Consider the following 14,260-nt stretch of genomic DNA (forward strand, 5'->3'; position numbering starts at 1 on the left):
ATGGGAGGCCGAGCATTACGACGGATTCCGACAAGCCGTATGCCTGCCCACGTGTGGGAAGCGCTTTGCTAAGACAAAATATGTGAAGCAGCACCAGACTGTCCCCACCAAGAAGAAGCCCTTCAAGTGCTTCTCCTTTCTGAGTATCCCCATGAGACATAGGAGTGTCCACAATGGGCACTGGGTAGTAGGTAGGAGTTGCCCTTAATCAGATATTTTGTCATCCTCCCCTCTATTAACCTTCATCATATCTGTTATGTGTATTATTGTTATGAATCTCCCATGGCTGTTGCAAACATTGTCACTCAATAATTTACTTACTCAGCCACACAAGTCACACACTCAAATTTGACTGTATTTATACTGATGTACACTCACATTTAATCCAAAACTTTTGATTTGGATCTGTACTCCAGCATTTTGGATTTGAGATCAATGTTTCATTAGGCGACAATACAGAATGACACCTTTTATTTGAGGGTATTTTCATACATCTGTTTTACCGTTTAGAAATTAATTACTTTATGTATCTAGACCCCCATTTGAAGGTGTCATACAGTGCATTCGGAAAGTATGTTTGTCTATGGAGATTGTTGTCTTGGTTGTGCGCTCAGGGTTGTTGTCCTGTTGGAAGGTGAACCTTTGCCCTAGTCTGTCCTGAGAGCTCTGGAGCAGGTTTTCATCAAGAAGCTCTTTGTACTTTGCTCATCTTTCCCTTGATCCTGACTAGTCTCCCAGTTCCTGCCTCTGAAAAACATCCCCACAGCATGATGCTGCCACCGCCATGCTTCACCATAGGGATGGTGCCAGGTTTCCTCCAGACATGACGTTTGGCATTCAGGCCAAAGAGTTCAATCTTGGTTTCATCAGACCCGAGACCTTTAGGCACCTCTTGGCAAAATCCAAGCGGGCTGGCATGTGACTTTCACTGAGGAGTGTCTTCAGTTTGGCCACTCTACCATAAAAGCCTGATTGGTGAAGTGCTGCAGAGATGGTTGTCCTTCTGGAAGGTTCTCCCATCGCCACAGAGCAACTCTAGAGCTCTGCCAGAGCAGCCATCGGGTTCTTGGTCACCTCCCTGACCAAAGCCCTTCACCCCCGATTGCTCAGTCTGGCCTGGCGGCCAGCTCCTGAAAGAGTCTTGGTGGTTCCAAACTTCTTCCATTTAGGAATGATGGAGGTAATTGTGTTCTTGGGGATCTTCAATGCTGCAAAAATGTTTTGGTACCCTTCCCCAGATATGTGCCTAGACACAACCCTGTCTCGGAGCTCGACGGACAATTCCTTCAAACTCAAGGTTTGGTTTTTGCTCTGACATGTACTGTCAACTGCGGGACCTTCTATAAACAGGTGTTTCCCTTTCCAAATCATGTCCAATCCATTGAATTTACTACAGGTGGACTCCAATCCAGTTGTAGAAATGTCTGAAGGATGATCAATGGAAACAAAATGCACCTGAGCTCAATTTCGAGTCTTATAGCAAAGGGTCTGAATACTTATGTAAATAAGGTATCAGTTTTTTTTATTTTTTTTTAACCAAAATTTTTTTTAAATCTGTTTTTGCTTTGTCATTATGGGGTATTGTGTGTTGATTGATGAGGATGTTTTATATTTTTCATACATTTTAAAATAAGGCTGTTACGTAAAAACAAAATGTGGAAAAAGTGAAGGGGTCTGAATACTTTTCCCGAATGCACTGTACATTTACAGAAAAGTGTTCCCATAGTGAGAAGTTATTCTACATGTCACATGTATTGTTTTGTGCAATACGAGTACTGTACTTCAAATGATCTGTGTATGACCATTTTGTTGAAATTAAACACTAAATTGACTCTGTGCTGACTGACTTGGTATTTTTTGTGTCATTGCAGGGACTGAGTTTCCCTTCTGTCAGTCGAACCAAAATTCTTGAATCAACACATGGATTTTATATAATAATAAACCCCAATGGCTCCATATTGTTAGGTACTTGAGTCAGTGTTAGAGATGGGCTTGACTGTGGTTAACATTTATAATATCATGCCATGTTTCTATGTGTACAGCAAAGAGTTTTTCATATACCTTTACCTTTAAACCTTTATGCTTTTCTGTTCAATTTGTGTTTACAGTCTGCAGTCCATGCAGAAAAAAGTAGTATCTGGTCAATTTCCACAAGCGCGTGGCTAAACTTCTCAGCTGTTTTGGTTCAACCAATCATTAGTGTTTTTGTTTAACCCACGCCAACATGACCAAAGCCATGACTGAAACAGGAATGAATTTACCCTGGATATTCATAAAAAGTGTGATATTTGAGGCTCTGTCACTAAGTGATTGAACAATGTACACCTGGGTTGGGCTCAATTTGAATTGAAGGCAATCCTTTCAGGGAGTAACCTGAAATTCCAATTCAATGTTTGAAAAAACAGCATATATTTTCCATTACTTCTCAAACTGAAAATGAGAAGCCATTTATTCCAAAAGTAATACAAAATGTATATATATATTTTAAATTCAAATCCCTTCCTGAATTGACTGACTGCAATTCAAATTGAGCCCAACCCTGTTGTACACACATCATGTTATGATTTCAGTTTGTGATATGGGGATTAGAATAGATGTTTATTTCGACATTATAAAGAAAACCTTTCATAAACAATGGCAAAGCTGCAATGTTTATCTGAGCCTTGCTGTTGGAAAACCACATTGGTTCGCAGATACGCCTCCCCTGACTTAACTCATCGACGTTCGTCAACTTATATCAGTGGTGCTGCTTGTGGCAACATCATCTCCCTGAATCTACCTTTAAAATATGAAGTAAATTTATACACCACCAAACTTAGTTGGAAGTGTTTTTGAGAAAGATGCGGCTTGCAGTGCAACCATTCATTTAAAGTCTCCCAGTTTTCACCCCACACAGTAGGTGGCAGCAATACAACTTTTTGGTGCAGTCCAACTTGAAGAAGTAAACAGAAGGGAAAATCTGTACTGGAGATAGTGTCATATAATGGAAACAGAAGGGAGGCGGTTATGTTGTTTAGGGTGAGATTAGGGCGTACTGGATTAAATTGATAGGGAAACATGGAAGAGGAAACGGTTGAACATGTATTATTATTTTGTGAAATGTATGATGTAAAAAAGGAGGTGTTTGACAGGGTCAATCAAATTTTATTGGTCACATTACACATACTTTGCAGATGTTGGTGCAGGTGTAGCTCCAACAGTGCAAGAGTATCTAACAATTCACAACGATACAAAAAAAATCTAAAAAGTAAAAGAATGGAATTAAGAAATATATAAATATTAGGATGACCAGTGTCGGAGTGGCATTGACTAAAATACAGTAGAATAGAATACAGTACATACATATGAAATGAGTAAATCTGAACGTAAACATTATTAAAGAGAGAAGTGAGTCTATATATATATATATATATATATATATATATATGAGCAGCAGCCTGAGTGATGGCTATTTAACAGTGATGGCCTTGAGATAGAAGCTGATTTTCAGTCTCTCTGTCCCAGCTTTGATGCACCTGTACTGACCTCGCCTTCTGGATCGTAGCGGGGTGAACAGGACGTGGCTCGGGTGGTTGATGTCCTTGATGATCTTTTTGCCCTTCCTGTGACATTGGGTGCTGCTGTCTTGTACTGGAGGGCAGGCAGTGTGCCCCCAGTGGTGCGTTGGGCAGACCGCACCACCCTCTGGAGAGCCCTGTGGTTGTGGGCGATGCAGTTGCCATACCAGACGGTGATATAGCCCGACAGCATGCTCTCAATTAGGCATCTGTAAAAGTTGAGGGTGTTAGGTGCCAAGCCAAATTTCTTCAGCCTTCTGAGGTTGAAGAGGCGCTGTTGCGCCTTCTTCACCACACTATCTGTGTGGGTGGACCATTTCAGATTGTCAGTGATGTATACGACAAAGAACTTGAAACTTTTCACCTTTTCCTCCACTGCAGTCCCATTTTGGGTGGGGGTGATGGAAGTAGGAAGGTTTGTAGGGAATTATTTAAAAAAAATGTAGTGTTAGTTAAGATAGCATAGTGGAATAGATGTCTTAACGGTCTCACACTCCAGTACAGTAGGTGGCGGTGTATGCACATGGCAGTTGGTTGCGATTCTCCAATAAAACTTAAAGAAAAAAAGAAAACAGAACTGAAAAGCCTTTTTGTTGTTATTATTTTGACGTTTATTAACTAACAACCTGGAACTCAAAATATGATCAATTTAAATTCACCGCATCGCGTTGGAAACAGGACTGGGTTGATAGATGTTATCTAGGTAACGCTAGCTAGCTGTTAACGGCTAACGTTAGCCAACAATGGATAACTGTATGGTTTTTCACACGCAAATAGCCTCCGTCGTGGAGGTGCTAGCGAATGCAGCCGTGGCAGAGATCTGTAAACTCGTAGACGACGACTATGCAGTGTTTCGTTTGGAAATAACTCAAAGCCAGAAAGAAAACAGGGCTTTGCGTAGGAAACTACAGCTACTGGAACTGAAGGTGGCACGGGAGCGCGCAGAGAGGACAATGCAAGAGCGCGTCCTCGGCAGTCGTCCCAGTAGTGTCAAGATCCTCGACCGATACAGAGCGATGGCAAGAGGTAAATGTAGCAGGAGACTGCGGGACCTGTCGCCCCCTTCCCCTCTGCGCTTGTGTGGCTATAGATGTGTCAACCCCACCTATCTTGGTCAGTTTTAGGATAGTATGCAATAATTCCCCTGATTACTTAGTTATCTTGCGCACAGACACAATATCATATTCTAACCAAATTCTTGATTTACTGCATTTACTATTATTTACTCAATGAAAACATGCCTGGAACATAATACATTTAACAATAAATAGTATATCAATAAGTTATGAGAAGCATTACCTTACATCCTTGCCAATTCTAGACAGTGTCAAAACGGTCAATAGTATACAATATAGTGTTGAACATTAGCTAACCTGACCACCTCTTTCCTCCCCAATCACTCTCTCAGGTGAAGGACATCTCACTGGAGGCCATAGCAGCTTTGTGAAGCCAGCGGGACACAATACAAGGAGTGATGACCAACCAATCACTGTTGATGAGGGGAGTGGAACAACCCAGAACATTATCATGATAGAGGTTAGTGTAATAGTGTTATGTAAAAAAGTATAATTACTTTGTAAGTCAAATGTGGACGGTTTATTTCAAAGGCTCCCCTCAGCTATTCACTTGCTTACATTTACATCCTAATTTATTTGCCATAGGAGAGCTTGAGAGACTTTCCTTTGACATTGTTATCCAATTCAACCCATGTGCTGATAGTAATGTCCTCTCTTCTTGTGTCAGCCTGCAGATGCAGAGGCTGCAGACCCTGGAGTCAAACTGGAGAGGTCTGGAGGAGAGGAGGACCCGCGGCACAGCAGAGACATCCAGACTGGAGCAGCATCTGGAGTGGTGTCCCCTGTAGTCACGGAGGACCTCACCACCGCCGCTGCGCTCCAGGCCAGGAACCGTTGCAGCATCACGGAGGTCAGTCGAACGCTCTCTCCGACACAAAGACTTTAACTGTAACACACAGGCTCTTACACACACGATATGAACAGAGATCAGAGCCAAAGAGACGAGGGCCACCAGTCTGACCTCCTGATCCTGGTTTCTACTACTTACTGGTGATTCACCAGAGCCAGAGGATGGTTTATTCCCATGGAGATGGTGATGCGTTAGACACTCGCGGTGATGATCTGTTTTGTTCTTACGCTACAGAGATGGTCCCTGGAAACATATCCTTGGGTTTAGAGACACAGACTGATCTGTCTAGAGGGGACTGGAACTGGTACATTTCTGTATGGACCTCACTTAGTACACAGGGGCATTGTCATGCTGAAACAGGAAAGGGCCTTCCCCAAACTGTTACCACAAAGTTGGAAGCACAGAATCATCTTGAACGTCATTGTATGCTGTAGCGTTAAGATATCCCTTCACTGAAACTAAGGGGCCTAGCCCGAACCTTAAAAAAAATAGTCCCAGACCATTATTCCTCCTCCACCAAACTTGACAGTTGGCACTATGCATTTGGGCAGGTAGCGTTCTCCTGGCATCCGCCAAACCCAGATTCGTCTGTCGGAGTGCCAGATGATGAAGCGCGATTCATCACTCCAGAGAACGTGTTTCCACTGCTCTAGAGTCCAATGGCGGCGAGCTTTACACCACTCCAGTTGACACTTGGCATTACCCATGGTGATCTTAGGCTTGTCTGCGGCTGCTCGGCCATGGAAACCCATTTCCAGACAAACAGTTCTTGGGTAGATGTTGCTTCTAGAGGCAGTTTGGAACTCGGTAGTGAGTGTTGCAACTCGCTGCTGTTGCTTGTAAACATTTCTACTTCACAATAACAGCACTTACAGTCGACCGGGAGGCTCTAGCAGGGCACTCTTACGTAGGTGTCATAACTAGCCATAAAATAACACAAAACATGTCTCAACAGGTCTAAATATGTGTTATGACCATATTATTACAGGTTATGACCGTGTCTAGTGAAGTGTTACCAAAAATCCTTCTTTACCTTGTCTCCTCCACTTCATCTACACTGATTGGAGTGGATTGAACAAGTGCCATCAATAAGGAATCATAGCGTTCACCTGCATTCACCTGGTCAGTTTGTGTCATGGAAAGAGCAGGTTTACATAATGTTTGGTATACACTCAGTGTATAAGGCACGTAAAGCCTAAAAGTCTGTTTCATATTGTGTTTGTACTGTGTATCTGATGTTCGCAAATTTTCCAAAGACACTTTTTTTAATGAGAAAATTAATGCAGTTCATTAACTTCAGGCAGATATTTTTGTTGAGACATGACAAGTATGTGTGGTTTTCATGTGGTGTATTTAAAACTTGTTTGTTCAATGAACACAAAGTGGGACTTTTCATTCTAAGACTTTGATTTCATCACATCTGATCTTACCCTATTCTGCAAACGCACAACAGTGCTTTATAACCAATATACACTTAGTCCACAAAACATTAGGAAAACCTGCTATTTCCATGACATAGAATGACCAGGTGAATGCAGGTAAAAGCTATGATCCCTTATTGATGTCACCTATTAAATCCACTTCAATCAGTGTAAATGAAGGGGAGGAGACAGGTTAAAAATGATTTTTAAGCATTGAGACAATTGAGACATGGATTGTGTATGTGTGGATGGGCAAGACAAAATATTTAAGTGCCCCTGTATGGGGTATGGTAGTAGGTGCCAGGTGCACCCGGTTTGATTGTGTCAAGAACTGCAACGCTGCTTGATTTTTCACACGTGTATCAAGAATGGAACACCACTCAAAAGGACATCCAGCCAACTTGAAGCATTGGAGTCAACATGGGCCAGCAACCCTGTGGAACACTTTCAACACCTTGTAGAGTCCATGCTCCGATGATTTGTATTTGGAAGGTGTTCCTAATGGTTTGTACACTCAGTGAACACTCACCAAATATACCTACAAATACCCATACACTATACACTAGTCAGGTTTGTTTGTCTGATGATTACTTGACTTATCATTGCTGACCTTTTACCCACAACATATTTATGTCCACCATGATGGGTTTAACATCAATGAAGTCATTCTGTAACTACAGTATAGGACTCAAACGGAGTGGGGATAGGTAAACACTCCATGTTGAAAGTGTTTATTATCTGTGTGTGTGTGTGTACGTACCTGAGGGAGTATGTCTGTGTAATCTGTATCACCTTTATCTTCCAGGAGGGGGAGGGTCCAGAGGTGCTGCTGGTGAAGGAGGAGGGGTGTGAGGAGGTTCTGGGGAACATGGTCATGGAGGACAACCAGACTACACCTCCTTCTGAACCCACAGAGGAACCAGCTGAGCAGCACAGGACCACACACAGTCTTCCTGAGGTGAGCCCACTGAACTACTGGCTGAATGGTATTAGGTCAGGGCCCATATCCACAAAGCCTCTCAGAGTAAGAGTGCTGATCTAGGATCAGTTTAGCCTTTTAGATCATAATGAATAACATATGTAAAGATCCTAGATCTGCACTCCTACTCTGAGAATCTTTGTGGTTACGGGCCCAGGTCTTGACCATACCTTTGAATTATAAAACTATTAAAGAGTGTCAAGTAATCAAATTAATGAACATGTTTGCATACTGTAGTTCTCAAAGCAATCCATTACTGCCCAATCGTAATCACTCTTCTTTCACCCCAGCTGCCAAACTAACCCTGATTCAGATGACCATCCTACCCATGCTCCAAAGCAGGGTGCTGATATCAGGTTTCTTGATCCAACATCCTCTCACTCTGTATCTCTTACAGTCAGTAGACATGGAGGATGGGAAGCCTGATCTAATGCTGGTCAAAGTGGAGACATTAGAAGACGAACCAGAGAGCATTGACCTGCTGAGTGGATTAAAGATGGGAGAGCAAGGTAAGGGAGAAATACATATAGCCTCCATACAGTAGTAGATCTTCAATGGGGATAGTAATACATATAGCCTCCATACAGTAATACATCTTCAATGGGGATCGTAATACATATAGCCTCCATATAGCCTCCATACAGTATATAGATCTTCAATGGGGATCAGTAATAGATCTTCAATGGGAATAGTAATACATATAACCTCCATACAGTAATAGATCTTCAATGGGAATAGTAATACATATAGCCTCCATACAGTAATAGATCTTCAATGGGGGCCTCCATACAGTAATAGATCTTCAATGGGAATAGTAATACATAACCTCCATACAGTAATAGATCTTCAATGGGGATACAGTAATAGATCTTCATATAGCCTCCATACAGTAATAGATCTTCAATGGGAATAGTAATACATATAGCCTCCATACAGTAATAGATCTTCAATGGGAATAGTAATACATATAACCTCCATACAGTAATAGATCTTCAATGGGAATAGTAATACATATAACCTCCATACAGTAATAGATCTTCAATGGGAATAGTAATACATATAGCCTCCATACAGTAATAGATCTTCAATGGGGATCGTAATACATATAGCCTCCATACAGTAATAGATCTTCAATGGGAATAGTAATACATATAACCTCCATACAGTAATAGATCTTCAATGGGAATAGTAATACATATAGCCTCCATACAGTAATAGATCTTCAATGGGAATAGTAATACATATAGCCTCCATACAGTAATAGATCTTCAATGGGAATAGTAATACATATAACCTCCATACAGTAATAGATCTTCAATGGGAATAGTAATACATATAGCCTCCATACAGTAATACATCTTCAATGGGAATAGTAATACATATAGCCTCCATACAGTAATACATCTTCAATGGGAATAGTAATACATATATCCTACATACAGTAATACATCTTCAATGGGGATAGTGATGCACCTGGCTATGTGTTCTTATTTTTCTTCATTCATAAAATGATATCAATACAACTTGTGTTTACATACAAAAACACACAATGTATGAACTGGACCTGGTAATTGATTAAAGAAAATCCATATGTAGAGTTCTCTGCCATGTTTATAAAGTCTATTTTGTAACCTCTTCCTGCAGGTGGTTGGCTGGAGGCTAACAGAGGAGACTGGGTGGCCATCTTGGATTCCCAGACTCAGACGGGTGCAGCCAAGGGCCCCGGGGACGAAAACATTGAGCAGGCCAGGACCAGAGGCGACATGGCTGAGGTCAGTGGCTGGGCCCGCATCCTCAACTCTGGGCTGGGGAATACAACTGTTAACCACAACCAGAAACAGACAATGGAACACAAAACATCCTAATTTAGCCTGCCTTCTATAGGATCTATCAATTGGAACATGGTCCCTGCGACAACACAGACACTCCCTGGCCTTGGTCCTCGTCACACCTTCCCAATGTTAAACCAAACCTCAGACAATGCCAGGGCCTCAACACTAAATGGCTACACAAGCCCATTGACAAATGAGAGTAGTTGAGACGGAACAGGTGGATATCCACCAGAGGATACACACGGAGGAGAAACCGTTCAGCTGCCACTTGTGCCGGGCCAGTTCCTCCCACTCATCTAGCCTGTAGAGGCACCAGAGGGTCCACACAGGGGAGAAATCCTACAGCTGCCCCCAGTGTGAGAATCAAATCAAATGTATTTATGAAACCCTTTTTACATTAGCAGATGTGACTAAGTACTTATACAGAAACTCAGCCTAAAACCCCAGGGTTTAGAGCTTGAGGTAGTCACCTCATACAAGTACTTGGTAGTATGGCTAGACAGTGCACATATCAAAGCTGCAGGCTAAAGTTAAATATAGACTTGGTTTCCTTTATCGTAATCACTCTTTTTTCACCCCAGCTGCCAAACTAACCCTGATTCAGATGACCATCCTACCCATGCTAGATTACAGAGACGTAATTTATAGATTGGCAGGTAAGGGTGCTCTCGAGTGGCTAGATGTTCTTTACCAGTCGGCCATCAGATTTGCCACTAATGCTCCTTATAGGACACATCACTGCACTCTATATTCCTCTGTAAAATGGTCATCTCTGTTTACCCGTCGCAAGACCCACTGGTTGATGCTTATTTTTAAAACCCTCTTTAGGCCTCACGCCCCCCCTATCTGAGGTATCTACTGCAGCCCTCATCCTCCACATACAACACCCGTTCTGCCAGCCATTCTGTTAAAGGTCCTCAAAGCACACACATCCATGGGTCACTCCTCTTTACAGTTCGCTGCAGCTAGCGTCTGGAACGAGCTGCAACAAACACTCAAACGGGACAGTTCTCAATCTCTTCATTCAAAGACTCAATAATGGACACTCTTACTGACAGTTGTGGCTGCTTTGTGTGGTGTATTATTATCTTTACCATCTTGCCCTTTGTGCTGTTGTCTGTGTCCAATAATGTTTGAACCATGTTTTGTGCTGCTACCATGTTGTGTTGTAGCGGTATTTATTAGAGAGGGGTAAAGAAAGATTTTGTTCGGGCGCCAGGCAGGTATTAACCATGCCGAAAGGAAAAGAGTAGAATAGAGAGAGTACCACTACCAGACCCACACACACATCAGCAGAAGAGACTGCCTAGAGTGTAGCCTGTTTACCAGATAGCCAGTGGAGAGAAAAGAGAATACACACCACATAAAACCCACATCACAACACAGGGGTAACCCAAACAATAATACTAATACTAATAATGGCAGAGCAATTCAACAGCAACTTCATACAAGAATGAACCCAGTCATCAACAGAGGATTTGCAATAATCTGTATTATTTTCAAGTGGATGACTGCAGAGGGTATGAATGTGGGGGGTGTTCATCGACACAACAAAGCCCTTAAAAATGTCAGTCTTCTCGCCCACATGTCATTAGTACACCTCACCTCAATACAGTTCACATAACAATACACAACTTGCAAGCAACGTCCCTTCTAACTAAAATGTCCATCAAAATACTTCTGGCAGGGCAATAATAGTCCAGCTCTAATGAACTTCAATGGGAAGTGCATTTGAAAAATAGAGTCTGTTGCAGGGTAAAGCACTGGAACGAGAGGGAAGAGAAAGAGAGAGAAAAAGAGAAATCTTAGCTGTGGTCTTCAGGCCTGCGGGTGTACTGTCTGACTGTCCGATGGTTTGTATGTTAAAGCTTCGCAACAATGTTGCTACTAATCCATGCGATCCATAATGGGCGCGTCCCAAACAAAAATAACCACGATCTAAAGCGATCACACCGATGATTGAGTTTTAAATACTTTATAAACTACAAACGCTGAAAACAAAACAAACAAAACTTCTGCAGCACACACAATCACACTGTCGCGCCATCCAAGAGCCCCTCCCCAAAGAGCTGAAAGAGCTCTCTTTATTTCGTCCTTCCTTACTGCTCATGCGCTCTTAAAGTGGCAGTGCACGGTGAAGGCTCCGTGCAGATTTCGCCAGTGTTGCTACCATGTTTTGTTTCTACCATGCTGTGTTGTCATGTGTTGCTGCCTTGCTATGGTGTTGTCTTAGGTCTCTGTTTATGTAGTGTTGTTTCTCTTGTTGTGATGTGTGTTTTGTCGTATATTTATATTCTATTTATTTTTAATCCCAGGCCCGTCCCCGCAGGAGGCCTTTTTGCGTTTTGGTAGGTCGTCATTGTAAATAAGAATTTGTTCTTAACTGACTCGCTTAGTTAAATAAAGATTAAATAAAAAATAATTGTATTTAATTTTAAATAAAAGCCAGGAATTTAGGAAGAAACCTAGAGAGGAACCATGGCCTGAGGAGTAGGCAGTCCTCTTCAGGCTGTGCCAGGTGGAGATAAGAGTACACGGCCATTAAGGCCAGATCGTTCTTCAAGATGTTCAAACATTCAAATCAAAGTTTATTTGTCACGTGTGCCAAATACAACAGGTGTAGACCTTACAGTGAAATGCTTACTTACAGGCTCTAACCAATAGTGCAAAAAAGGTATTAGGTCAACAATAGGTAAGTAAAGAAATAAAAACAACAGTAAAAAGACAGTGAAAAACAGTAGCGAGGCTATATACAGTAGCGAGCCTATAAAAGTTACGAGGCTACTTACAGACATCGGTTAGTCAGGCTGATTGAGGTAGTATGTACATGTAGATATGGTTAAAGTGACTATGCATATATGATGACCAGAGAGTAGCAGTAGTGTAAAGAGGGGTTGGCGGGTGGTTGATGGCGGGACACAATGCAGATAGCCTGGTTAGGTAATGTGTGGGAGCACTCGTAGGTCGGGTCAATTGAGGCAGTATGTACATATGTACATGAATGTATAGTTAAAGTGACTGTGCATATATGATAAACAGCCTAAAAGAGGGGTTGGGGGGGGCACACAATGCAAATAGTCTGGGTAGCCGTTTGATTACCTGTTGAGGAGTCTTATGGCTTGGGGGTAAAGACTGTTGATAAGCTTTTTTGTCCTAGACTTGGCACTCCGGTACTGCTTGCCATGCGGTAGTAGAGAGAACAGTCTATGACTGGGGTGGCTGGGGTTTTTGACAATTTTTAGGGCCTTCCTCTGACACCGCAGGCGGGCTTAGCCCCATGTGATGTACTGGGCTGTACGCACTACCCTCTGTCGTGCCTTGCGGTCGGAGGCCGAGCAATTGCCGTACCAGGCAGTGATGCAACCAGCAGGATCTCTCGATGTTGCAGCTGTGGAACATTTTGAGAATCTCAGGACCCATGCCAAATCTCGTTAATTTCCTGAGGGGGAATAGGCTTTGTCGTGCCCCCTTCATAACGGTCTTGGTGTGCTTGGACCTTTCTAGTTTGTTGTGATGTGGACACCAAGGAACATGAAGCTCTCAACCTGCTCCACTACAGCCCCGTCAATGAGAATGGGGGCGTACTTGGTCCTCCTTTTCCTGTAGTCCACAATAATCTCCTTAGTCTTGGTTATGTTGAGGGATAGGTTGTTATTCTGGCACCACCCGGCCAGGTCTCTGACCTACTCCCTATACGCTGTCTCGTTGTTGTCGGTGATCAGGCCTACCACTGTTGTGTCGTCTGCAAACTTAATGGTGTTGGAGTCGTGCCTGGCCATGCAGTTGTGGGTGAACAGGGAGTACAGGTGGGAACTGAGCACGCACCCCTGGGGGGCTCCAGTGTTGCAGATCAGCGTGGCAGATGTGTTGCTACCTACCCTTACCACCTGGGGGCGGCCCATCAGGAAGTCCAGGATCCAGTTGCAGAGGGAGGTGTTTAGTTCCAGGATCCTTAGCTTAATGATGAGCTTTGAGGGTACTATGGTGTTGAACGCTGAGCTATAGTCAATGAATAGCATTCTCACATAAGTGTTCCTTTTGTCCAGATGGGAAAGGGCAGTGTGGAGTGCAATAGAGACTGCATCATCTGTGGATCTGTTTGGGCGGTATGCAAATTGGAGTGGGTCTAGGGTTTCTGGGAAAATGGTGTTGATGTGAGGCATTACCAGCCTTTCAAAGCACTTCATGGCTACGGACGTGAGTGCTACGGGTCTGTAGTCATTTAGGCAGATTGCCTTTGTGTTCTTGGGCACAGGGACTATGCTGGTCTGCTTGAAACATGTTGATATTACAGACTCAATCAGGGACATATTGAAAATGTCAGTGAAGACACCTGCCAGTTGGTCAGCACATGCCCGGAGCACATGTCCTGGTAATCCATCTGGCCCTGCAGCCTTGTGTATATTGACCTGTTTAAAGGTCTTACTCACGTTGGCTACGGAGAGCGTGATCACACAGTCGTCCGGGACAGCTGATGCTCTGACCAGCAGGGTCAAATAATAATCACAGTGGTTGTGCAACAGGTCAGCACCTCAGGATAAAATG

The 14,260-nt window shown here is 43.0% G+C and overlaps 1 protein-coding gene across 2 annotated transcripts in view; it reads left to right on the forward strand.

The window, feature by feature from the left end:
* The first annotated feature begins 3,529 nt into the window (after positions 1-3,529).
* LOC118361895 (zinc finger protein 8-like) overlaps positions 3,530-14,260 on the forward strand; it is a 159,995-nt gene continuing 149,264 nt past the window's right edge. The window contains exons 1-6 of one of the 2 annotated variants that reach the window (XM_035742167.2): positions 3,530-4,583; positions 4,966-5,093; positions 5,301-5,483; positions 7,710-7,862; positions 8,281-8,392; positions 9,528-9,655. In XM_035742167.2, the coding sequence (XP_035598060.2) occupies positions 4,301-4,583; positions 4,966-5,093; positions 5,301-5,483; positions 7,710-7,862; positions 8,281-8,392; positions 9,528-9,655 (987 nt within the window). In that variant the 5' untranslated portion in view covers positions 3,530-4,300. The remainder of the gene's footprint in view (positions 4,584-4,965; positions 5,094-5,300; positions 5,484-7,709; positions 7,863-8,280; positions 8,393-9,527; positions 9,656-14,260) is intronic. The other variant, XM_052485263.1, reaches the window with a different exon arrangement.

This window comes from Oncorhynchus keta, chromosome 29, assembly GCF_023373465.1.
Source record: "Oncorhynchus keta strain PuntledgeMale-10-30-2019 chromosome 29, Oket_V2, whole genome shotgun sequence".
Lineage (NCBI taxonomy): Eukaryota > Metazoa > Chordata > Actinopteri > Salmoniformes > Salmonidae > Oncorhynchus > Oncorhynchus keta.